Genomic DNA, 27,472 nt, shown 5'->3' with positions numbered 1-27,472 from the left:
GGAAGGACTCCGTCTGTGGCCAGTGGCTGCACCCTCCCCCCCTTGCCAGGTCTGCTTCTGGCCCCCCCCTTCCTCTGTCACCCCCTCCTCCCATCCAGCCCCATGGCCCCCGATCACCCCCCCAGCTCTGTTTTCCGCCCCCTCTTCCTGCCAGCCAGCCCCATGGTTCCCGAACACCCCCGCCACCCGCCAGCGCTACTTCCCGCCCCCTTCCTCCTGGCACCCCCCATCCTCTCCTCCAGCTCCCAATCCCCCCCAGCTCTGCTTCTCACCCCCTTTTTCTGTCCCCTCCTCCTCCCATCCAGCCCTACGGCACCCGATTCCCCCCCCCCCCCCCAGCTTTGCTTCCTGCCCCCGCTTCCTGCCGGCCAGCCTCACGGCTCTCGAACACCCCCCCGCCAGTGCTGCTTCCTTTCCTCCTTTCTGGCTCCCCCATCCTCCCCTCCAACCCCCCAGCCCCCGATCCTCCCCAGCTCTGCTTCTCACCCCCCTTCCTCTGTCCCCCCTCCTCCTGATTCCCCCTCCAGTACTGCTTCCCACACCCCTTCCTCCGGGCCTCCCCATCCTTCCCTCCAGCCCCCCAGGTCTGCTTCCCGCCCCCCTTCTGGCCAGCCCCGCCCCCTTCCCCTCCCTCCATGACACGCTCAGCTGGGAGCGCTCAGCTGGGTCCTGGCAGGGGAGCAAGCGGCCATTTGGCGGCAAGTGGCCATTTGGGGTCCATGGATGGGGAGCACGGACCCCAAATGGCCGCTTGCCTCTGCTTGCTCCCCTGCCGAGGCCCAGCTAAGCGTGCCACAGAGGGAGGGGAAGGGGGCGGGGCACTGTCCTACACGGCCAGGGGGCAGGGCCGTGTACGTCAGCATTAAAGACGCACAGACAATGGATTACTATATATATGATAACGGGCACTTTGTGTAGACATGGGTGGCTATTTCGGGATACCTCCAGTATCACGAAATAGCCCTGTAGTGTAGATGTACCCTAATGTGTTTCAGGAGGGATAACATTACACTTCTAAATTGTGTATTTATTGCTATATTTTTTGATACATAAATATCTTCTGGTATGTCCAAAATCAGTTTCCATTGCACATGTTTGTGGATCTGTTTTATCAATAGATTATTCTTTCTCTCTTCCTGCAATCCTCCACTTCATTCATTACACACCTTCCAATTTCTACAGCAAATGAAGAAGGAGTCCTACCAACAGCCTTTTTCATTACACAGTCCTGAGCAGGTCCCCTCATTGCGCAGAAAAAATAGTTTGTGATCATATGATTACAAGTTATATAGCAACACATGTGCAAAAGCAGCCTAAGTTCTGGCATTTCCTTCTTGTGAGTGCTTGACTGTGCAACCTTAGTAATGTTCTATTATATTTTATATGTAATTCCTAGATCATTAGCAAAGCAAACCAAAAAAATCAGAAATTGCATTATGTGGCACCATATTGATACTCACATAGTTGAAGCCTTGAGATCTGTCCCACAGATCTCTGCCGCTTTAACTAACAGGGTAACTGATAGCAGCAATATGTTGTTGTCGTGTATGTGGATCAGCATGAAAGTGCTTGCTTTGCCAGTGGGTTTCACAAATATTTGCAAATAGCATGAATACTAGTGAGACACAGTACTCCAGGCTCTGGAGGGAAGTGTTCTTAAGTGGACACAGATTCTTCTGCCCATTTCCCGTATCATCTAATCTGCCCCGTCCTGTCTTTTTCCCACAGGCACCCACTCCCCCCTTCCCTCAAGACTCTACTCCATCCCCCTCTCCTCATCCAGTTCCACTCCCTCCTGCAAGTCTGCTGCATCCTCACTCCTCCTCCATTCCCTGAGCCTCCTGCACACTGTGAAGGCTGGTGGAAGGAGTGAGAAGAGAATGGGAGGTGCTGATTGGTAAGGCCCTCTGGCAGGTGGAAGTTGCAGGTGGAGCTGACAGTGGATTGCCAATGTGTGCTCAGCACCCACCATTTATCCCTATGGGTGCTGCAGACCTGCAGCACCTAATGAGCCAGCATCTTTTAGTCCATCTTTTGTTTCTGAACCTAGCCAATCCCTGTCTCCTTGCCCAGCCAGTCCTAGCTTCTCTCTCCCTCTGCCTGCCCACATCCTGCCCCAATTTTTGCCTTCCATACCTGCCCTCTCCTCCAAGCTTCTTTTCGTAATCCACCCCTCTCTCCACAGGTGTGGCTCTTATCCTCTCTCCATTCAGATGGGACAGCTTCCACCGTCACCCTGTCTGTAATCAGCACAGAGGTGTCATTGAATGCTCAAGAGAGAATGTCTGCTGCACAGACATACTTAGGATTGATGAGGCCCTATGCAGTATTATTAAATTGGTGCCCGCTATGCCCGATGGCAGTACGGGGGGGGGGGCAGTTTTTTAGAGAGATGATTTTATCTTCAGCAACACACTAATGAAATGTTTTTAAAGCAAATCATAAACTGAGATTCTGTAGACTAACAAAGTAAATTTAAAAACTGACAGTTGGCAACTGGGGTTGGCAAATGCCTGTTAAATGGCTTCATTACCATTTGAATGGCTCTTTCACAGGTTCAGTCCTCTGCTAATAGGTTTGGCAAGCTTTTTCACAATGAAGTTAACTAGACCCTGTCTGGAGGTAGCAGAGACACAGATCAGAGATAGGAAGAGGGTATTAAGACCCCGTGATGCCTCAAATTTTCAGGTGCCCCTGCATATTCTGCATCTGGGTAAGGATGGCCCTGGTCTGCTGTCTCTTCAGCAACCCATACCTGCAGTTGTAAGGAAAGTCCTGGGGATGAAACATGCCCAATGCTTAGGAAACCTTCAAGGAATTTTGCTGCTAACATTTAAGAAGTCTTTACTGAGCATGTGCAAACTGCAATAGCTTGGCTAAATTTTGGCAAATTTCATTAGGGTGGTAACAATCACATTCCTGAAGTATAAATCATGCTGCCAAATGCCTGCTCTACATCATGGGAGCCTTAGAGCTTTTCAAATAAAAAGGAATTTTTTAACGTGTAAAAACAATGTGCTTTTTTTTCCTTAGCATCATTCTGAGAATTGGCTGCACCATGTGTGCTAGAATATCTATCTATCTATCTATCTATCTATCTATCTATCTATCTATCTATCTATCTATCTATCTATCTATCTATCTATCTATCTATCTATCTATCTATCTATCTATCTATCTATCTATCTATCGATAGTCTAAGGCAGACACCCAGCATGGAAAACTTCATATCAAATGGCTAAAGTATGGCAAAGTTGTAAGCCATTCCAAAGTCTTAGAGTGGAAAGTATCTGGCAACCTTAATAACAGATGGTGCAATGTTTGTGTCATGTTTTGCTCATTTCAAGCAAGAAATAATTTAGTCCAATCTGAGAGAAAGAACTGTCCTGGAAAGATAAACCTGTAATTTTATTGCTAGTGATTTGTAAATCACAATGTGACTATAACAAGTAGTGCTGATTTAGTTTTTTATGGGTATTTATTTCGCATTTCAATGATAGGGAGTACATCTAAGCTTGTATACATGTGGCCAGCAGTGAGCTGATACAGAGACCCACCAATTCAATTCCACACACTGGAATCCTTTTAAATGGATCTAATAATTTAATCTATTTACGATGCATGTTACAAACAGCTTTACTAAAGAGATAGTTCCTTTTTTCACATAACTATCAAAACCACATGGGCAGGGATTCACATGCCTCAAACTGTCTTTTGAATTTAAAATATAAAAAAAGTTGAAATCCCACTGATAAAGCTTCACTCTCCTTCCCCCTCCCACCCCGCGCACACACTCTTTCATACATAATAGACAATCTACTTATATTAAACTGAGCACATTCGAGCTCCTGATAGGTATTGTGGAAAAAAACATTGTCCTCACTCTGAGTTTGTAAGCAACGAGTAGCCAGAGGCAGCTTTATTACGAGCTGCAGCAAGGGAAAAACTGGTTCGGACAGGAGGGGGAATCCCCCTCCCCCCACCACCCGAGGCAGATCTTCAAATATAAGCAATTATGAAGCAGTTTATATACTGTCCATTATATATAATAACAATAACAATTAGTCTCCTTCCCATTACAAACACCAATGGCTAACAGTTATTTTAGTTCCACCCAGATGCTCCTTATCTCAAGGTCCCTGCCAGAGTCAGCATTCTATCCTTATCTCTGTATGGAGGCGAGAGGCAAAGGCAGGGTCTAATTACAGATCTCGCGTTGTCAGGCCACAGACTTAGCCTGACTCTTGCTCTCTTATTAATAAGACCAAGATGGCTGCACACAAATTCCCTTATTCCCTTTTCCTGCCTCCACAGTCCCCCCTTTTGTGCTTAGAGCACAACTACCTTTCTAAACCTTTATTTTCATTAAACATTGTGTCTACACAGAATCAGGGAGTGAGCCTCTGAACCTGGGCCCACACTAGTGCATCTTGGGCTTTTATGCTAATAGTGGCTGTTCTGCCTTGGTCTGTGAGCCTGGTGGAAGAAGGGAGGCTTTAGAGCAGGATTTCCCAACTTATGGGTCGGGACCCAAATATGCGTTGCCATTACATTTCAAAAGAGTCGCCAAGTGTCTCCCCGGATGGCTCTGCCCCTCCTCCTCCCCTCCCCCCATATTTGAATTACCTTGGGTCACCAAGTCTTCCTGAATTGTCAAAATGGGTCCCCATCAAGAAAAGGTTGGAAACTGCTGTTTTAGAGGCTGAGCTCCAGGCAAGCTGCAATGTCTACACAGCTATTTTCGGGCAAGCCCTTAGTCACAATAGACATAGAAGCTCCGGGCGTCATTCTAAAAACAACTTTTCAAAGTATGGCTACAGTTTAAGGGCTTAATTGCCTCCTTTATATCTTAAAAGACAAATGCAGCCCTCTAACATCCACTTGCTGTGATGGATGGGAGGGGTACTACCCTTTTCTAAACATCCCAGCATTCAGTAGCTAAAGGGTGAAAACCAGAACAGTGGATATCCAGGCAGTGTTGGCAAGGAGCCAGGAGAGAGAGAGAGAGATTTTTGAAATGAAGCAAGTTTTGCCTGTTTTTTTTCCCTTTGTTTGTAAGTTGGGGTTTGTCTAGACTACAGGGTTTTGTCGACAAAAGTGGACTTTTGTCGACAAAACTATACCTGCGTCTATACTGCCGCTGAGTTCTGTCAACATAACGTCGACAGAACTCAGCAGTTTTGTCAACAGCTGTAAACCTCATTCTATGAGAAATAACGCCTTTTGTCAACAGAGTTCTGTCGACAGAAGGCATTATTGCATCTACACTGTCCTTTGCGTCTACACCAGTGTTTCCCAATTTTATTTGGCCGAGGAACCCTTTTCAGCTTTTCAGAATGTCAAGGAACCCCTAGGTTTGTCAAGCAAAAAAATAATAATAATAATAAAAAGGGAGGGGGGCGGGAGGAAAGAGGGACCCACCAATTCATGAAAATCACATTCCTTCTCCGAGACACACACACCCCCATCTCCCTTCCGTGAGGCCTCATCTGCTCTGTTCCCCTCCTCTCCACCACTTGCTATCTCCAGCCCTTATACCTGTCTCAACCTAGTGAGAGTGAGGTGTGGGATGGGAATGAGGGATTTGGGTGTGGAAAGGGGTGAGAAGTACAAGCTCTGGAAGGGAATTTGGATGCAGGAGAAGGGGCTGTTGGCTCAGGGAGGGGGCTCCAGGCTGGGAAGTGTTGGGTTCAGGTGGAAGGTTGGGGTGCTGAGCAAGCCAGGGCTTGTGGATGTGAGGGTGCAGGAGTTTGGGCTGGATAGGTGAGGGACTCAGGGCAAGAAGGTTATGAGTATGATGGGCTCAGGACACAGATTTGTGATGTGTGGATGGTGGAGGAATGTTGTGGCAGAAGACTGAGGATGTGGGGGTACAGGAGTTTGGGGATGTAAGAGGCTCAGGACGGGGGTTCGAGTGTATGATAGGCTCAGATTTTGGGTCAGGTGGTGCAGGAGTGTTATGATGCTGCAGGGAAATGGGGGTTTGGTCCCAATTGGGGGCTTGTTGGCCAGGCTTCATTTTAAAAAAAAATATGTCAAACTCAAAAGGTTTTAGCTCAAAAGGTTATATATGAGAGAGGTGAGGAACGTGTTTTGAGTCAAGGGTCACTGGCCCACAGAAAAGTCAGTTGGGGCCACACAAATGAGATGCAAAAAACAAAACAAAAACCCTCCAAAAACCCCCAAGCCTCACTAATGTGGTCCCAGATGTGCTGGTGGGGGTAGGGGACAGAGTGCTAGTGGGTGCTGGGGCTGGGGCGAGGGTGCTCCTGGGTGGAAGGATGCTGGCTCAGGTGGCAGGGTGCTGGGGCGAGGTGCTGGGGCAGGCAGGTGGCAGGGTGCTGGGGTCAGGGACATGGTCCTGCTGGGCACTAGGGTGACTGGCAGGGTGCTGGGAAAAGGAACAGGGTGCTGCTGGGTGCTAGCGTGGATGGCAGGGTGCTGGAGCCAGGGCGGTGCTGAGTCTTGGGATGTGAGGCAGGGTGCTGGGGCCAGAATGGTGCTAGGTGCTAGGGTGGATGGCAGGGCTGCCAAGGAGCAGGATAGGGATGGGGTGCAGGATCTGGGAAGGAGGTGGGGGGCAGAAGGGGGCAAGGTCTGGGTGGTAGGTAGGGTGCAGAAGCAGGCTGGATGTAGGGTGTCTGGCCAGGGAGAGGGAGCAGGAGCAGATTGGGGATAGGGTGTCTGGCTACAAGGAAGAGTGCAAGGAGTGGACTTGGGTAGGAGTTGGACCTTCCTGATCTGGCACCCTCTGGACCTGACTGGTCCCAGATGAGGAATTTTTGGTCCAGGGGAGGTCATGTCAGGGCTCCTGGTTCCTGCCCCCCGTCCCCGTCCCGTCCCCTGTCCCCACTAGGCTTCTTTGCACCTCTATCCCCTGCAACCCAACTGAGCTGCCCACCCCTGCTGGTTCCCTGCACCTCCCCCAAAACCATCCCCCACAATCCAAGGGAGCGCAGCACCAGTTCCCTGCAGCCCCTCACAGCCCAGCTGAGCTGCCTGTCTGTTCTGTATGCCCTCCCCCATCCACTTCAGCCCAGCTGAGCCCTGCACTGGTTCTCTGCATGCCTCCCCACAGCACAGCTGAGCCCCGTTTCCCTGCACTTCCTCCAAGCCCCGCAAAACTGCTGAGCGAAGAGCCGATTCCCTGCCCCTCACTCCCAAGGGCTACGTCTACACTGGCACCCTTTTCCGGAAATGCTTAAAACGGAACAGTTTTCCGTTATAAGTATTTCCGGAAAAAGTGCGTCTACATTGGCAGGATGCTTTTCCGGAAAAGCATTTTTTCCGGAAAAGCGTCCATGGCCAATGTAGACACACTTTTCCGCAAAAAAGCCCCAATCGTCATTTTCGCGATTGGGGCTTTTTTGCAGAAAAGACTATTGTGCTGTCTACACTGGCCCTTTTCCGGAACAGTTTTTCTGGAAAAGGACTTTTGCCCAAATGGGAGCAGCATAGTTTTTCCGGAAAAACACTGACAATTTTACATTAGATCATCATTGCTTTTCCGGAAAAGCAAGCGGCCAGTGTAGACAACTGGCAAGTTATTCTGGAAAAGCAGCTGCTTTTCCGGAATAAGTGGCCAGTGTAGACTCAGCCCTTGAGTCTAGCCCCAGTTTCTGGCACCTCCCTGCTCCTGCAGCCAAACTGAGCTACACACACACACACACACACACACACACACACCCCCCACCCACCCCACCCCACCCCACAGCCCAGCCCCCCGGACCTCCCCACTCTGCAACCCAGCTGAGCTCAATTTCCCTGCAGCTTCCCCCAAACCATGCAGACATGCTGAGCCAGCGCTGATTCCCTGCCTCTGCCTTCCTCCCTCCCTTTGGCTGTGTCTACACTGGCACGATCTTGCTTCAAAGCGGCAGCTCTTGCGCAAAAATTTGCTGCCTGTCTACACTGGCCGTGTGTTCTTGCGCAAGTACACTGTCGGTCTCATGTATGAAATCAGGGCTTCTTGCGCAAGAACTACGATGCTCCCGCTCAGGAATAAGTCCTTTTGCACAACTATTCTTGCTGAAGAAGCCAGTGTAGACAGGCAACATGAATTTCTTGCGCAAGAAAGCTCTATGGCTAAAATGGCCATCAGCACTTTCTTGGGCAAGAGAGCGTCCACACTGCCATAGATGCTCTTGTGCAAAAGCACAGCTCGCACATGGCAGTGTGGATGTGTTCTTGCACAAGAACTCTTCCACAAGATGTTCTTGCGCAAGAAACAACCAGTATAGACATAGCCTAAGAGTTTCCTCACATGAGCAAAATGAATTTTGTGTTGTTCACCAGTACTGAGTTCATGTGGCTTGTTTGGATGTGCCACCTAAGTTATTAATAAATATTTTTAAACCTCTATCTTTTCCCTCTGCTGCCATGTCTCCTCCCCTTGCTACATCAGCTCCCCTGGTGCCTGCTGCCCTCCCACTCTTCACCCTCCTCTGCTGTCCTGACTCCTGCTCTTCTCACTGTCCTCAGCCCTCCTGCAACCTGCCCCCCTCCACCAGCCCTTCTCTCCTCCCTGTGCCCACTTCTCCAGTAGCCCCACTCTGATCATGTGAGCTACCCCTCCTCATCCCATCTTCTAACACCTCCCTCTACACACCTGCCCTGCGTCTCTCCTCTGATGGTGGTCCCTCCCCTGCAGGTATCTGCCCTTCTGCTTCACCACCAGAATCCCTTGGCACCTGCACCTTCCCTTACCCCTGCACCCTCCTGGTGTCTCCCCCTTCCTCAATTCCCCTGTCCCCTTTTCCCCTAATGCCCACCCCTCACTACCCTCTGCCCCCATTCCCCTCATACCTCTGTGCCCTCACACATGACCTGCTCCATCCCGGCCTTCCTCATGGCCACCCCTTCTTTCAAGCCTTCTTCCAGCACCTCCCCTCACCCCTCTAGCCCCCAATGCCCTTACCTTGTCCCCCTCCCACTGACACCTCCCCTCCTGCCTTTTTTCTCATTGTCTGCACTTGGCCCCCTGCCATTTGTCTCTCCTACACCCCTTCCCCTTCCCCTCTGCCTCCGCACAAGCACCTTCCTCTCCCATCTCTTCCCCTTTCCCTCTGCACAAGCCCCTTCCCTCCCTCTACCATACCTTCTGCCTTCCACTTTGCGGGGCGGGAGTCTGTGCTCTGTGCCCGGACTCCGAACCCACAACTCAGCCATGCGGCGCAACACAGCGCCCAGCAGGTTTAAAATCGCGGGCCGTGATGTTACGTCACATCTGGGTGTCTCCCCACCCACTGGTTTGAGCACGCTGCGCAGGGCGGCAGCAGCCAGCAAGGGGGAGCTCAGTGAAGGTTGCGCATGGCAGGGACGGGACTGGGACAGGGGAGAAACGCTCTGGGGCCGGGGTGGGAGGACGCGTGGGGGGCGGGAGTCGGGACCTGCTCCAGCTCCAAATATTGCTGGAGCATGAGCACTACAAGCCCACACAACTCGCCGCCCATGCCTCTGCAGGCTAGCCGGCTCTGTCTCTCTTTTTCAGAGGGGGCGGGGGAGTGCTGGCTCCTCGCGGAACCCCTAGCTTTGCTCTGCGGAACCCCAGGGTTCCCCGGAGCACCAATTGGGAAACACTGGTCTACACTGTAGAACTGGATATATTCTAGACCCTCTTTGTCGACAGAAGCTTTGTTGACAGTATCTGTTGACAAAAATTCTGTCGACAAAAGCCCATAGTCTAGGGCTACGTCTACACTGGCCCCTTTTCCGGAAGGGGCATGTAAATTTCATGAGTCGTCGTAGGGAAATCCGCGGGGGATTTAAATATCCCCCGCGGCATTTAAATAAAAATGTCCGCCGCTTTTTTCCGGCTTTTAAAAAAGCCGGAAAAGAGCGTCTCCACTGGCCCCGATCCTCCGGAAAAAGCGCCCTTTTCCAGAGGCTCTTATTCCTACTTCAAAGTAGGAATAAGAGCCTCCGGAAAAGGGCGCTTTTTCCGGAGGATCGGGGCCAGTCTAGACGCTCTTTTCCGGCTTTTTTAAAAGCCGGAAAAAAGCGGCGGACATTTTTATTTAAATGCCGCGGGGGATATTTAAATCCCCCGCGGATTTCCCTACGACGACTCATGAAATTTACATGCCCCTTCCGGAAAAGGGGCCAGTGTAGACGTAGCCTAGATGTACCCTTGGAGCTGGAGCGAGGAGAGAAATGGACCAAGTAGTAATAAGGCATGGATTTCCCAGATATATCTATGTCTAAAGCTGTGGGGTGGGGGGAACCCTAAACTTTGGAACAACAGATGTAAGTAGAACAGGAAATGTTTAGTTAGATAAAATCAGGTTATTTTCTTTGTTTTTTAGTTTGGTTAAACTCCTCGGTGCTAAACCTCCCTCTACACTGCAAATGAAAGTGAATCCCAGGGAAGCAACTCTCTGTGCTTTAATTTTTTGTGGTGGTGTTGCTCTGTAACACCTAGCAACCAAGTATGTCATCTTTGTAAATAAAATTATCTTTTTTAAGACTACTGTATGGTTTAATTCCTGAGTCCTAGAAGGCAGGCGATTCTATGTGCACATGCCTGAGACTGAAGGTCCACTATTATAAAATTACAGTTTGTTTTCAAGCTCTCTCCTAAGGGAGGGTTAAAGAGGTTGGGTTAGGTCACAGGAAGAAGTTCTGAAGTGCTTCTTCCTGGCTTTTAAGGAGCATTTGCATTTGAATGGTGGCGATGTACCACCCAAAGTCAGGGAGTCTGTGACCTTGGAGAGTTTTTTTTAGCAGAAGCCTTTAGTAGCAAGGCATTTTTAAGGTCTTTTGTGAGGCCCACACCTGCATTCAAAGTGCCAGAGTTGGGAACAGTTTTGACAGCTGTTTAGTGCCTCAGCACATAGGAATTGCAGCAGTTTTACTACATGTGGCAAGAGAGAAAGCCATTCAGGGTTCCTTCATTCCCTAGTTATAGAGGTACTCTATTAGGACCACACATCTCTGCAGTTGCACTTCATCTTAGGAAATAATTTTTTACTCACGCATTTCTCCAGGGTCTTCCTGACTTTTTTCACTAAGGGTATGTCTACACTTGCACCCTTTTTCGAGAGGGGATGCAAATGAAGACATTCGAAATGGCAAATGAAGCCGGGATTTAAATATCCTGCGCTTCATTTGCATATTCATGTTATCGTGCTATTTTGAAATAACAGACGCAGTTAAGACGCGATTATTTAGAGAGAAAACTCTTCTCTCAAAATAACCCTTATTTCTCATACAGTGAGGTTTACCAGTTATTTCGAGAGAAGGGTTTTCTCTCGAAATAACCGCATCTTAACAGCGTCTGTCATTTTGAAATAGCGCCACAACGTGAATATTCAAATAAAGCGTGGGATATTTAAATCCCAGCTTCATTTGCAATTTCAAATGTCTTCATCTGCATCCCTCTCTCGAAAGAGGGTGCAAGTGTAGACATATCCTAAGTGTTTGGCTCTGAATTTTTTCTTTAGTGTTCTGTCCTGCACCCACAAAGTTGATAGGAGCTTTGAAGATTACATCTCAGGGTATGTCTACACTGCAAGCTTCTTTTGGAATAAGCTTTTCCGGAGGAGAACTTCCACAAAAGCTTATTTCAAAAGAGAATGTCCACACCCAGAAGTGCAACGAAATAGCGATATGCTATTTTGAAAGATAGCGTCCACACTGATTGGACGCTATCTCTCTTTTAAGGCCACCCAGAACCAGATCAGGCAGGGCATTAGATCAGCAGTTGTTCTGAGACGCATGCTTAAAGGGATCCCCCTGGACAGCCGTTTCTCATATTCTTCTGCTTGCTTGCCTACCTCTCTGAGGGAGAGCAAAACATTTGCACTGATTTCCCTGCTTTTGGACCCCACAGCACTCCTTGCCATGAAGCCAGAGCTGCCTCTGGCAGTGCAATGGCCCCACATTGCCATGCTGCAGTTTCTGCAGCAATTTTTGCAGGCTGCCTTCATGGTCCTGCATGAGCTTGACTCCGAGCTCATCTTTGGGAACCTCTGCCAGTGTGCGGGAGCAATGCCCTTGCAACCACACTCCGTGGTGGAGAGATGGTTCTGGAGGCTGGATACCAGTTCCAAACGGTGGGACCAGCTAGTGATGGAGCAGTAGGACAACGAGCAGTGGCTCCACAATTTCCGAATGAGGAAGGAGACATTCGTGGAGCTGTGTGCCTGGCTCGCCCTGCCCTCCAATGACGGGACACCCAGATGCGACCCGCCATCCCCCAGGAGAAGCGAGTCACCATCTGGAATCTTGCAACATCAGACAGTTAGCAGTCCATGGGAAAGCAGTTCAGCATGAGAAAGTCCACCATCGGGGCCCTCCTCATGGAGGTAAGGCACTCTCGGGCTGCAGTCTCTGGAGCAAGGAGAGTACTGGAAAGAGGGATCCTAGGGAAAGGGGGATGTTAGGAGCGTGGGGGGTGGGCTGGGGACGGGGGTGAAGCCCCATCCCTGGGGGCTTCTGCAGTCCCACCCTCACACATCCCTGCAGCGGGGGGAGAGGGGCTCATAGGGGGTGGCTGCTGGGGTGTTTGTGAGGAGCAGGGTGAAGGGGCTCAGGGACCTCCCAAGGGCTCAGACATCCCCTCTGATTCTCTGTTTTGTGTTTTTGTCTCCTTCTGCAGGTGGCGAGGGTCATAAATGCTCTTATACTGCACAGGGTCATCTGCCTGGAGACCTGGACCCCATCTTGGCTAGATTTGCCACCCTCGGCTTCCCCAGCTGTGCGGGAGGAAGAAGAGGGGGCTAGAGATGGAACCCACATCCCCAGACCACTGGACTGCCCAGTATATAAACTGAAAGGGATATTTTTCAATGGTCCTGCAGGCCCTGGTCGACCACCGCGGACAGTTCATAGACTTTTTTGTTGGCTGGTTGGGGAAGGTGCACGATGCCTGCATATTCCACAACTCCAGCCTGTAACAGAAGCTAGAGGCTGGCACTTTCTTCCCCCAGTGAAACATCATGATCAGGGATGTTGAGATGCCACTGTGCATCGTGGCTTATCCCCTCATGCCGTGGCTGATGAAGCTATACACTGGTCACCTGGACTCAAGCAGGGACCGCATCCAGGCTGAATGCACCTTTGGACACTTGAAGGAGTGGTTCGGATGCCTCCTGACCTGCCTCGAAGTTGGGGAGCGCAACATTCCCCAGGTGGTGTCAGCCTGTTGTGTGCTCCACAACATTGTGGAGAGGAAGGGGGAGGCCTTCCTTCCGGGTTGGGAAGCAGAGGCCGGACGGGCCTTTGAGCAGCCGTGCACAGCTGCTATCTGCTAGGCCCATCCGGTGGGGGTGTGCATCCCGGAGGTCCTGAGGGAGAGTTTCTCTGAAGGGCCTCAGTAACTGTCCCCAGGGCCTCTTCACTAGATACCTGTGCCTTGTCCCTCTCTGCCTTTCCCACAACAACCCTTCCCTTCCCCCCTGTAACCTCTGTTCCCTGCAGACAGAATAACAACAAGTGTTTAGTTTTCAGAAAAATAACTTTTTAAAAAAAAATTTGGGATAAAAATAACTGGGGAGGAGGGGGACTGAGAACCTGGTTATGGGGAGGTGAGGTGAGAACCTGGGAGTGGGGAGGAGAGGCTCAGAGCTGGGGCTGAAACTGATGGTTTGGGTGCTTGTTCAACCTCGAGTTCAGGGACCGCAGCAACCTGAGAAAATGGGGGGATAGGCGGCGTGGGAGGAAGGCGTTGGAGTGGGGTCAGGCATAAGAGGGGAAATGGGGGCTGGGACTGGTGCTGGGTAGACCATCATCTCCCATACAGTGGAACACATGTTGTGGCCCTGCTGCAACAGTTCAGTCTGCATCTGGGCCCGCCATTGTGCATCATCCCAGACCTTCTGGGCCAGGGTTTGCTGCATGTCCCGGAGGGCGGACACATGCTCCCTCAGCAGGTCCTCATGGACCCTCCAATGCCTGAGGCTCCCCCAGGGTCAGGTGTCTGGCTTGTCTGGTGGTGATTGCTCCACAGTCACAGCTGGTCTGGCTGGGGAGAATAAAGAGGCATCCCTGGAGACACTGTCCCTGAGGCCTTGCAACAGTTCTTGGGGCAGATGATGGTGATGTCCCCAGAGCAAGGCCATGTGTGGCCTGGACGAGAGGTCCCCAGGGAACCATGTTTCCCACCCTCCACATGTCCCCATGGACAAGCAGGCAAGGGAAATGTCTTGCCTCACTGGGATCCAATGGCCCGGAGAGGGGCCTTGAGCTGCCTGCGCTTCCGTCGGTGCCTGTGCCTGGCAGTGTTTCCCCAGGAGCGGATGGTGCCTGAAGCATGCAGGCAAGCTTGTGTGCCATGTACGGCACTCCAGAGTCTGTGTGCGTGTACCCTTGTCCCCAGCCTCCTTCCAGCAGTGGCTGGTGGTGGGAGGGTGTCCCCTCCCCCTCTCAGGGTCAGAAGGGTGTCTGGTCTCCCTAGAACCTGTGGGCAGGTCTCCAGGGTGCTCTGAGGATGCTTCCTGGGGCTGCATGGTGCAGACTGGGGCTGCATGGTGCAGACTGGGGCTGCACGTGCATCCACATGCACAGGCTGCAGCGCAAGGGCCAGGCCAAAAAGGCCGAGCAACAATCGCACCAGCACCCCTCTGTGCTCACCACCCTCACCCTGTGTGTGTGAAAAACTAAGAGCACTAACCTGAAGATCCCTCTCTGGCCTCAGAGGATGCCTGGGAGACATCCAGGACTGGGGTACCAGCTCCAGGGTGACAGTGCTCGCCATTTCTTCCTCCTCTTCCAGCTCCTCATCCTCTTCCTCTTCCTTCTCCTCATGGGCTGGGACCCCTGGGTGGGCAACGACAGGTGCCTCCAACCCCAAGGCCACCAACACGGATGGGAAAGGGTCTGCATCACCCCCCTGGATGCGGTACAGTTCTTCATAATGGAGGCAGGAGTGGGGTCCTGCATCGGAGCGAGAGCTGCGTTCTCTCGCCTTGGAGTAGCCATGCCAGAGCTCTTTCACTTTACTCCGGACCTGCTCATGGCTCCTATGGTGGCCCCTCATGTCCAGGGTCTCAGCCATCCAGCCATATATGTCAGCATTGCACTATCTGGAGTGGAGATCCTAGAGGTTCTCCTCCTTGCCCCATACCTCCAGCAGGGCTAGGATCTCTGCCCCAGATCAGGACCTTTTCTGTCACCCGGTAGGCTCCTGGGAACCTTGTGCATGCTCCCTCAGAGGGCCAGTGGGCTCTTGGGGGTCTTGTGGCTGGGACATGAGTGCCCACACGCCAGGCACTGGCAGCTGTGCAGTGTGTGGCAGCTCCCAAGGCCTGCTTCCTGCTCCTGTCCCTGGTGTCTGCAGCTGTAAGAGCTGCCGGGAGGCAGGAACTATAGATTTGTGATGAGAGTGGATGGAGTAGACAGCAGGTCACCTGTGTTGTTTCCTGGTGTCATCTTTTTTTTTTAAAGAACTCCCTTTTCCGCATCAACACACGCCTTTTTCCAAAAAAGCTTTTTTGGAAAAAGGCTTGTGCCTCATTGAATGAGGTTTACCACTGTCAGAAAAAGCCCTCTGTTATTTTGACTTTCTGTCGAAATAACGCAATTGCAGTGTGGACGCTAGTATTATTTTTCTGTAATAACAGCTGTTATTCCGTAAAAATGCTGCAGTATAGACATACCCTTACATGCAATATTTACTAGTGAGAATTCATGACACCTAAAATAGCAAATGTATTTTAGATATAATCTTTATTATTTGTGTTATAGTCACGCCTGGAGCCCCAGTAAACCAGGAACTCATTTGCTAGATGCTAAAGACACCAGGAGATTCAGGCAGACAGATAAGGAAAACTTTGTTCTGGCATCATATTGATGTGAAAGTGACATTTTAGCTTCACATATGAATTTGAAAGTCATAAAATTTATTTATTTTAATCCCACAGAATAAGAAGTTATGGCAACTCTCACATACTTATTCTTGTCTTGAAAAAATGTGTAGTCAATTATATCTGGTCTACTAATGTTTCAAATCCCTAATTTATTTCTTGGTACTCCTACAAAACAACCTTTTAAATGGCCTAGCCCACTTTTCTTTCATTATTGGGAAAATAATTCAAGATGATGTTTATCATCTCAAATTTCATCCCAGAACATATTTACAGCTTTGTTATAAATTCCTGACAACAATGTATGCTTATAGGAAAAACTAGCCCTTATGACAAACTTTTGAATTTAGCCAAATGAATGATACCATGCTAACTAGGGATCGAGGTCTTTGCCAATTCATTGTCCAATAAGATTATTCTAGGTGGAAGTTGATTTGTTAGGGGTTATGCTGTACATACTTTTGTGTTCATTCTGGTTTTGAACTTCTTCCACAAGGCTCTTTCAGGAATGAAGAAAACAATATATAGGCTGTTAGCAAAATATGGCCATGTGTGAATGAAGTCCTTAATGAGTGTAGAAAAAGTGCAGTCAATCTATAAATCCTTTCCATGCTTTTTGTTGTGCAGGTGGCCCCAAGCATTACAGTATGGGCTTTGGCCTCTTAGTCTTAATGCCTGTTTTAAATCCTATTTCTCACCATATCATATTTCATTATGGTTTTTTTAAAATCTTACTGGCACTTAATTTTGTTTAGTGAAAGGAACTGTGGGAAAAACCCCACACAAATCTTTAGCATGACAGACTTTCATATTTGTTTTCTGGAATGTGATTTGCAGAGGAGATAGGGCCCAGAAGAATATATTACTGGGCATTATTGGTGTGTTAAAGTCACCCTTTTAACCTATCCTAGTATAGTTGATTGGATCCGATGGCCTTGAATTTTAAGCCTCAGTAAGTCACATTTTGCACTTTGTAAATGTTTATTTCCAGAAGAGTGTCACTAAGTGTGCCTTGAAATGGTCCATTCACAGAATTATTTCATGGGGACAGATCAGATCCATTTTAACAGTGAAGCTTGCAAATCTGCTTTTATATTAACAATAGTAATCTTTGTGCTAATTGGTGTATTGACTCTTGAATCAAAATGAGCATGTGGTATCTAAAGCAACAATTCAAAATATTGCACATTTAGCATTACACCTGTAGAACCCAATCCTCAATATAACTATCAAGATCATTGAAACTGTTTTCTGATTATTATCATTGTTTATCATCATGAATACATTGGGGTGTGTTAATTACACTTGTCAAGTGGATAATTTTCTATTGCCTTCTACCAAAGCAGAAAGAGTAATTTTAGAGGTTTGTCTAGCACTTACTTCAAGTGCTATCCTATAGATAACGTATTTCTTAATATCAATCAAGCCTTTATTTCTTGCGGTGCTGAACATATTGTCTTGCATCATGATATACCATTCAGTTCTATAGCATTGTCTCTTGGAAGCAGCAGCACAGGAAATAACCCAGTGCTCTAGTGAAAAAGAAAGCTAGTATAAACTATTGACTGTCTTGAAAGCCTTTCCTGTGCACTTTAGTCTTTTCTTTCCTGTAGTATCACTTGAAAGCATTGGCCAAAATAGTTTTTGTTACTCGGCTGTCACACAATGCATATATGCAGCAGTGTTGTAGCCATGCTGGTTCCAGGATATGTGACACACAAATGGGTGAGAGAATCTCTTATTGGACTAACTTCTGTTGGTGGAAGACACAAACTTGCAAAGTTTCAACAGAGAAGACAGCTTATCTTTTTCAGCAACAGAAGCTGGTCCAGTAAAAGATTGTTTCACCACTTTTGTGTGTCAGGTATAATGCATGCTCTCTCCAGTTTAATATTGCAAGGCTGCGTCTAGATTGGCAAGATTACGTGCAAATACTTTTAACGGAAAAGCTTTTCCGTTAAAAGTATTTGCGCAAGAGAGCGTCTACACTGGCACGGATGCTTTTGCGCAAAAGACATCTTTTGCGCAAAAGCTTCCGTGCCAGTGTAGAGACACTCTTGCGCAAGAAAACTCCAGTGGCCATTTTAGCCATCGGGCTTTCTTGCGCAAGAAATTAACTTGGCTGTCTACACTGGCCCTCTTGTGCAAGAATACTTGCACAAGAGGGCTTATCCCTGAGTGGAAGCGTCGGTGTATTTGCACAAGAACTACTGATTTTGTACAGTACACAGTCTGTGTTCTTGCGCAAATACTCGTGGCCAGTGGAGACAGGCGGCAAGATTTTGCGCAAAAATGGCTGCTTTTGTGCAAAATCTTGCCAGTCTAGATGCAGCCCAAGAGCGTAATAGCTGAGAGATTCACAGGTCATGGAGATTGAAATAATATGGTAAGATTCTGTTTCCTTTTCTTCTTTTGTAACAAAGTCTAAGTCTTCATTAACTTTCTTCTGGAAGGCAGGTCATCATTTGGGTTCAAATCTATTTGAATCTAGAGGCAGAGAGAGAAATTAGGGCTTGAAAGGGATGAGTACACTGGAGCTGGGAAGTGTGACTCTCAGCTTGTACAAACGGACTCATGCTACCCCAAGACACCATCAGAACAGCATCTACACTGCTATTTTACGTATTCGCTTAAGTGCTAGGTTACATCTTGTCTAATCATTCACACCTGTGAAAAGTGGGCGTTAAAAGCTAATGTTCTTAATTCTTAGCACTTTGTACCTGATTTGCACAAAAATATGTGATTCTGCAAGGTGTGAGGCAGTGGAAAGTTAGGTCCAATTTGAGTTTTGCCTAAGTTAAAAACTGCAAGGTTTGACCCTTTGTGTGTGTACTCATGTGCAAAACTCCTATAGGAAATTATGTATTTCTTTTATTATATACAGCATTGATTCTTAGGGTACGTCTAGACTACAGGCTTTTGTCGACAGAAGTTTTGTTGACAGATACTGTCAACAAAGCTTCTGTCGACAAAGAGCGTCTAGACTACATCCAGTTCTGTCGACAAAGCAAGCCACTTTGTCGACATGACAGTATAGACGCAAAGGACAGTGTAGATGCAATAATGCCTTCTGTCGACAGAACTCTGTCGACAAAAGGAGTTATTCCTTGTAGAATGAGGTTTACAGCCATTGACAAAACTGCTGAGTTCTGTCGACGTTATGTTATGTTATGTTATGTTATGTTATGTTATGTTATGTTATGTTATGTTATGTTATGTTATGTTATGTTATGTTATGTTTTGTTTACAAAACCCTGTAGTCTAGACACACCCCAAGTGATGCTAGAAATATTTTGGTGACTTCAAAAATACTGGAATGATACCCAATTACCAGTTGCTCCTTAGCAAAGATTTCTTCTGTAAATTTCACTGCTGCTAGGATATAAATCTAGCAAGAGAGAGAGAATTTTAATAGACCCTAAAAGATACATCAGGTTGTTCTTTTTATCTTATATAGTTCAGGCACTGAGCTGCTAACCTAGCTTACTCATCTGTACCCTGAGTGTTCCCAGAATCTGCTGCAGTCTTTAAACTTAAAAACAGTTCCAGACTGTTAAAAGTCACTTAATGTCAAAACTATCTTTTTAAAAATGTGCTAACTTCATGCTTGGCAGCCATACACTATACACTTTGAAATAATTAAGTTTGTGTCCTGTTAGTAGTAGTTGAAGTGCAGGAAGTCAATGCAGCAGCTTAAATAAACCAGTCATTGTGTTAACTAAATGCAAATCTAAATTCTGTTAACCAAATGAATCAAATTCAGATGCAGCATCCAAACCCAGAGGTAACAGTTCCCAGTCAAAACAATTTAAATCTACACACAGTAGTGTATTGTGTACTTTCCATTAAATTCACTGAACTATCCAGGCATATAGGAGACAGTGAAGAGACATTGCACTTTCTCTTTAATTAGTTCTTAGAGAGTAAACTGTTGTTTTTGTGAAATGTAGTAAAAAGGAAAATGACATACAGCATCTATACGTTCCCAAATCCTGCATGTGTCATGGGATCTCTAATAGTTATGTAATTTCACAGTTCATCAAAGTTGCACAAATAAAGAACAAAAAGATTAAATGGCATTAAAGGGATCTGGTTAAAAAAATGTTGTAGTAAGTCTTTCTTAGTAAAATAGATTTTATTTTTCTTTTAAAGTAAATGTAGACTACAGCAGTCCTGAAAGGTGTCAAAATATAGAGAGAATGAAATTTGCTTTGCCTAGTACAGGTATATCATCGAGCTGCTGGCTTTTCTGCCCATCTGTGTCTCAATTGTGATTAAGAGAGGGTGGGAATGTAATTCTACCTCCATGAGCATGTGGTAGGTTTTCTTCCCACTGAAAATACCACCCAGCGTGATGATAGAGCTTGTGTTTGTACACATCTGTCCTCTTGGAACTGCACGGAGAACCATCAGATTTAAATGTTGATTCTATTGCAGTTTACTCTCTCCAGTAAATAACTTTAGGATGTACAAAATGACTTTTGATCAGCCAAACAATGTGCTGAAATATTTGCACAAGAACTTGCTACTGGGAATGAATCACTTATACTGTAATTACATGGCACCAAGACATTCTGTCACAGCTGTACAAAATACTTACTCGTTCACTCTTGGGGGTGTATTCTTTTAAATGAATAGTGTCCAGCTAACTTAATATTTTAAGCCAAAAGAGAATTAGAAATAACACGTGTTTCCTTTGTTTTTTTCAATCCATACAGTGTGAAGGGAGCTGATGCTGGCAACGTGATCAGAGTATTTGTACCGGATATTGGGATGTTCATTGCTAGCTTGACCATATGGCTTGTCTGCAGAAACCTTGTGTTGAAGCCAGTGACAGAGGATGCAGCACAGTACAACACGCAATTTGAAAATGAAGAAATGGTATTAGATGCACATTTATGCCTGTATAATTTTGTTTGTATTATCATAGTGCCTAAGAGCCCAGATCACAAATCCTATTGTGCTAGGTGCTATACAAATACAGAACAAGAAGACACTCCCCATTCTGGACAGTGTGTAATCTAAGTGTAAGACTAGAGTGAGAGACAATACATAGAGACAGACAGGGAAATATAAAGAAATAACTAGACAACATAGATTAACGTGACTTTAATACTGTGCTTGAGGGGCCTTGTCTGAGCTACATTTGAAAAATATCTCACAAATGGTTTTAAAAGTGACCTTGGTTTCAGAAAACTAAAAAAGGCTTTTAAGGAGAAAAACATAGCAAAATCATTTGTCCTAAGGAAACAAAATGGAACATTTGGATAATTAGAGCATGAACACGGTTGCAGACTTTTACATATGGGTCTGAATTTTCAAAGTATTCAGATCTAGGGTCTTGATTTGGCCCATTACGGTGACAAACTAGCCATGACATTTGGATATGTTTCTTTTCCAAAATTTGAGGGTATTGTACTCAGAACTGGTATTTTGCAGAATTGCTTGAGATTATGCTTTGGGAAATAAAGACAAAAGCAGGAATGTCCAGGAATAGTAACATCTATAAGGGAAGATATTTTATGTACCATGCTTTTTGGAAAGAGACAGTTAAATTTGTGTGTAATTTTCTTGCCTTTGTCTATTCTGGGTTCATAGTGGCATCCAGGGAGCAGAGAATTCCAGAAAAGATTATAAATTAGAAAATATCCTATAGCTACAGAAACAAATTGACCAAGAAATAAAGAAGCCCATTTGGTCACAATAGGGACTGGCCCAAATGACATAATGGAGTCCTATGTAAATCCCAAAAAGATTTTTTTTAAGGACAAAATGTCAAGCTGGTTTAAATGCCTCGAATCTCATTTTTCTAGCCTTTTATGGGTTTAAGAAAGAGCCCTAACATCACCTTGACTTTATTTTTGTATATAGTTGATTGTAAAGATATTTTTTCAGAGAGGACTATTACAACTCATTAGTTTCATATAGAAAATGTATTTGGAGATGACCTACCTCTTTGTGAGCTACAGGCTGGGAAAGGTGGGGTGCAGCTTTGGAGGGGAAGAAAATGAAAAGGTTCCTAAATGTTATGTTTGCATTGGCTGTATTTTGGGACTGCAAAAAGCTGATCCAATTCCTGGTGCACATTAGATTAGCTACTTTAGGCCTTCTGCCTGTAGCTCTCATAGGCTGTTCTGGTATCCAGGTGTCAACTAAAGGTTGCAGCTCCTGGCCATGCACTCTTCTTCATGCTATACCCAGATATCTCAGCCAGGCTAAGCCGGCACTTCTGAATCACCCTGGGACTTGGCTAAAACAAGCTTGAAAGCTGCTTTTTGCTTGAGTGGTGCAAAACATTTTAGCAGAGGCTAAAATCTGCTGCTGTATCAGCAGTGGGAGATGTTCCAAGTGTTGTGAAGAATGGCCCCATGAATATGACTGATAGGCAAGCTGAGCTCTGTCCGTCTCTGTTAAAAGAAAGTTGTATGTTACCGAAGTAGGCTCTGGCCAATATCTTTAAAGCTATCCATCGTCAGTATAGAAAATGATTGTCCAAGCATTAAAGACAAGAAATCTGATTACAGAAGCACTTTGGGAGAAGATGAGGGTGCATTTGGGTTTGTCAATATCTGAATGGGGTTTTTACAAGCCCCTGATTTGATATCCATTTTTTATTAAGGCTAGAGATGAGTCCCAACCTGAATGCTGGGTGGAGAGGAAGTGATAGAGAGGTAGAGGGTGCTGAAGGGGATTTGAAGCTGGGCTATGGCAGGTAAAAAAGGTTACATAGTAATTGTCCTGGAATGTAAAGTAAAACTATACTAGCAAATACTGATTAAATAGAACAGAATGGAGGTTTTAAATGGGATCTTTCATACATGGACTACCTCAAGGCATATCAATTAGCTATTAGGATTTTATTTAAAGGTAGAGAGAACTTATTTGGCTACCTTTTTATGTCATTACAGCAAAACACAACCAAATTCATTACTAATGTTATATATATTATAAATTATTTACATATATTACAAAGTACAGTGACTATGTTTTTATGTTTGAGTTGAAAAATTAGCCATATAAATAGTTGAATGTAGGTGGGAAACTATACATTAATATATTACACAGCAGTGATTTCTTTTCACCATCAATTCATTCACAGCAGAACAACCTATATAGTCTTTAAAGTAAAGTAAAAATTAGTGAATGATAAGTTAAACATTTTTTTTAAATATTATCAACTTCACCTGTTGGGGTTCTGCACAAAACATTGTGTAGTTATGCTTGCTACTTAGAATGTTCATAAAATGCAGTAGAATCAGCTACAAACAGTGGGGTCTTTACATAGCTGTGCTGGCTGCAGGGAGTGTCTGAGTTTGCAAGGTTTTGAAGGATCCCTAATTTTTTGCATATTGGCCCCATTTGTGGTGTTTTTAATCAATATTTTGGATTTATGTTTTGGATGACTGTGTTGGAACAGGAAACCTAAATAAATCAATACACCAGGTCTTCAACACCGCTCTGGTTTAGTGATGATCATGTTTTAGGAAGGACAGTGGCCTGGGTCTTTAATTGATTTAAATTGTTATCTTACCCTTCAAATAAAACCTTCTGGAACAATTATAAGCCTAGCATAGTGCCACAAAATGTACAGACTGGGGGTATATAGCTATAACACTTTAAACAAATTCCAGAGTTGAGGAACTTCTGTCAGGGATCCCTGCCACCTGTCTCCAGATATCACATCAACAGTGTATCAGCTGATTTTCCAAATTGCACAGTACCTGAGGAGATAGGAAGTATTTCAGATTACCAGGTCCCAAGCCAAAGAGGACTGTATAACTTCAAAAGTAAACACCTTGACTTGCACCCAGAAACCAGTCTTGAAGATTTATCTATTTAGGGCATGTAGTTGTAAAAGTCCAAAATACACTCAGTGCTCTCTCTGTTTTCAGGGCATATAAGCAGTGTAAAAAACAAAGAATGTATCTACTCTCCGAAATAAAATGTACATCTAAAAAGATCTGATATTTTTTCATAATCAGATGTTGTAAAGATCTCTTGTCACCTTATCACTTTTGAAGAAAGTTAAACACACCACACCACATGAGAGACTCTTAGACTTATCATCAAGAAATTCTGTGATACCCTTCCTCATGCTGAGTAGTGTGTTACTCCATGGTGGTAAATATTTACAATAAAATCAGCAAGACTGTTCACAGAGTAAGGTACAATTCAATGCGTGAAAGGTATTGAAATCCAGACCTAAGGGATTAAGGATAATAAGGATCAATGAAAATATGGAAATCCTGATTCATATTACTTCATCCAGTTTCAAGAGAAACAGACCTGTACCCGAATAAAAAAGGAATACAGTACTGCAAAGAGCTGGAAACAGAGTGGAAGGCACTCAATTATTTGTAAGTAATGCTGTCCCCATAACAAGCATAGAGTGTGGTTTTAATTAGTGGTGAGTCATGAATTATAAAAGTTTGCCAATTACCAGACTGCAGTCCAACTCATTACCACCCTTAAATGGTTGCACACTTGGAGCAAATGTGTCTGCAGGCCTTTTTTATTAGGATTCAGAAAATCTAAAGCAGGTGAATTTAGCTGGAGAAGGGCCCAGACTGCAAACTCAGAGAAGCACAATGCCAGTAAAAAAGTATAAAGGAGGGGAGGAGAAAAGAAAAGAGAAATGTTAACTTCTCAGCTGTGTCTGAAAGTATAACAGTCGCTGAAGCAGATGGTGATTTTGTGTGCCAAAATGCAGAGACGGTATATGCTGTTTAATAGATATTTTTAAAAATTGTTTTTCTTGAGACTATGGAAGACTATGCCAGTCAACATGGGTTTATGGAAAATATGTCCAACTAAATTGATACATTTTGGATGAGATGGTAAATTGGGCTGATAACTGTAACAGTGTTGATATAATACACATAGACTTCTGTAAGGCACTTGGGTTAGTAACATGGCATATCGATTACAACATCTAGAATACATGGTTCACATTAAGGGTATGTCTACACAACAACATTATTTTGAAATAACTAGCGTTATTCAAAATAACTGCCAGCTGTGTAGATGCAGAATAAGTTATTTCGAAATCTTGTTGAAATACTGTCAAGCTGGAGAACTTCTTACTCCAACTTCTCTTACTCCAACCCTTAGGCTGGGTCTACATGGGCATGATTTTGCGCAAATACTTTTAACGGAAGAGTTTTTCTGTTAGAAATATTTGCGCAAGAGAGCGTCTATACTGGCATGTGCCTTTGCGCAAAAGATTTGCTTTTGCGCAAAAGCATCCTTGTCAGTGTAGACACTCTCTTGCGCAAGAAAGCTCTGATGGCCATTTTAGCCATCGGGCTTTCTTGCGCAAGAAATTGATGTTGCCTATCTACACTGGCCTCTTGCGCACAAACACTTGCGCAAAAGGACTTATCCCTGAGCGGGCACGTCGGAGTATTTGTGCAAGAAGCACTGATTTTGTACAATACAACATCAGTGTTCTTGCGCAAATACTCACAGCCAATGTAGATAGGTGGCAAGATTTTGTGCAAAAGCAGCTGCTTTTGTGCAAAATCTTGCCAATGTAGACACAGCCTCATTGTACAAGGAGTAAGGGAAGTTGGAGGAAGAGTGCTCTATTTCAAAATAAGTGTAAACTCTCCCAATTTTGAAATAAGCTACGCAATTGATGTAGCTCAATTTGCAAAGCTTATTTCGAGTTAAACCCTGCTGTGTAGACGCATCCTAAAATGAAAAAAAACTATCTAAAGGACAGGTCTCAGAATGTGTAAATGGGGAATCATCACTAAGTGGGTGTGTTTCTAGCAAGTCTCATGGGGATGAGTTAATTACAAGGAAATGATTACATTTTGCCTGCTATATGCTAGTCAGTTCTTTACTTTAGCAAAATGGCTGCATTTTTTAGATGCTGTACTTATCTTTTTAAAGCGTCTGTGGTCTTTTTGGAAAAAAGGTATTGAGTATTTGAAAGATAATGATAATTGGTTATAACATGCATGACTTGTATCTCACATTGAATTTTTTTGTTTGATCATAATATTTTAATTTTTTATCAACACTTGCACTAGGCCTGTTATAACTGATTTTCAGGCTTTATAGTAGAGCTCTAAACTCTTTGCAACAGCTACTCAATGTACAGTTTATCCCTCTGAGCTAAGTATTCAATACTTCACATGATTTATTGCAAGGAAAACATTTAGCACTCTACAATTGTTAACAAGGAATATTTTGAGATCGAGAAATGGACAAATTCAATAGAATCCTCTTAAAAGTTGCAATTCCAGTTTTTCATCTCTCTTCTCTATGAATATTAAATGGCATTATTTATATGAGAAATTATTCATTACACGAGTAAGGGGTTGCAGGGTGTGTCCTCAGCAGATGGTTTTACTTTTTCCCTCATAGAGTGAAATCATGAGCCATTTAAATTCAGCGGAGCTTTTGCAGTTGCTTTCAATAGGGCCAATATTTTACATCTAATTCCCTTGAAAATATTGAGGATCTGACTGTGTCAATTAGCTATAGGTCTGTTCTGGGAGTGTTAGACTTGTGCATCACTCCAAGGGAGTTTTAGGCAACATTGTGCATCAAGGAGCCTGCCAGCAATACTGGATATGAAATACCATTTTATGTTACTGTCAAAATCACCAAACAGAACAACAGGAGAATTAAAAATATTTGGAAAGAGTGCTACAAAAATCCCATATATAAACCACAATATTAAGAAAATTATTACTATTGATTAGGAAGAATGATCTTCTTATGATTTGTTTGGTTTCTATTTATCCTTCACAGACTGTCCCCATTTGTGTTGAAGAGGGGTGGAAAACTGATAAATGCTGTATTTGATTCCCCATCAATATAGGTACTGAATCCTACTGTCATGAGTCATTGATTTAGGTTCCAGAATGAGCAAACAGTTGCTAATGCCAGAAGTGAAATTTGGGATGGCTGTTCTTTCAGTCATTTACTGCCCTCCCAATACATTTTAAAATCAAGAGCCTCAGTCACTTTCTACGTAAGTAAAGGCCTGATCTGTCTCGCAGTCGTACCTAAGTCATTAAGAGGTGTTTAGGTGCAATAATTGTCTGTGATACTTCAATAGCTCCTTCAGCTTACATCAGGGCTGGGCAAAATATGATCTGTGGGCTGGATCTGGCCTGCCAAGGTACTGGATCCCACCTGTGTGAGCCTTAGCTGGCCCCATACCTGCCCTGCTCTCGCTCAGCACTCAGTAAAGCCAGTTGCTGCAGGGTCATGTGCCTCTGTGAATGCTGAGAGCCTGGGGAAGGGGCAGAGGCTTCTCACACTGCTCCCACCCCCAGTAGCTCCCATTGGACAGTTTCCGACCAATAGCAGCTGCCTGTTTGCATATGACGTGCCCCCTTTCCTCTCATTCCCCCCAGCTCACAGTGTTTGCAGCACATGGCTCATGTATCTGCAGTGAGCAGTACCGGGGCATGGTCCCTGGTTCAGGGACCTGCTGGCTGAGAGCCACCTAGATAAGGTCTCCCAGCAAGGGCCTGCCTCTAGCACCCCAAGCTCTCTCTCCCTCATCCCTCTGCCCCCTGTTGTGCCCTTATCTTATAACCCAAACCTTCTGCACCCCTGCTCCAGCCCCCAGACATATTTCCAGACACTTCCCCTCCTATGCCCCTCCTCAGCCCTCCACCCCAATGTGCTGTCCCTAGTCACAGCCT

The 27,472-nt window shown here is 45.5% G+C and overlaps 1 protein-coding gene across 13 annotated transcripts in view; it reads left to right on the top strand.

Annotated features, from left to right (window-relative positions):
- PIEZO2 (piezo type mechanosensitive ion channel component 2) overlaps nucleotides 1–27,472 on the top strand; it is a 422,273-nt gene that overhangs the window by 223,018 nt on the left and 171,783 nt on the right. For all 13 annotated transcript variants that reach the window (XM_089776309.1, XM_089776310.1, XM_075920988.2 and 10 more), the window contains exon 5: nucleotides 20,522–20,684. In XM_089776309.1, coding sequence (XP_089632435.1) covers nucleotides 20,522–20,684 — 163 coding nt within the window. The remainder of the gene's footprint in view (nucleotides 1–20,521; nucleotides 20,685–27,472) is intronic.

Source organism: Pelodiscus sinensis, chromosome 2, assembly GCF_052426305.1.
Source record: "Pelodiscus sinensis isolate ZL-2025 chromosome 2, ASM5242630v1, whole genome shotgun sequence".
Taxonomy (NCBI): domain Eukaryota; kingdom Metazoa; phylum Chordata; order Testudines; family Trionychidae; genus Pelodiscus; species Pelodiscus sinensis.
Note: the sequence above shows the minus strand (reverse complement) of the source record. Positions and strands in the feature narration are given on the sequence as shown.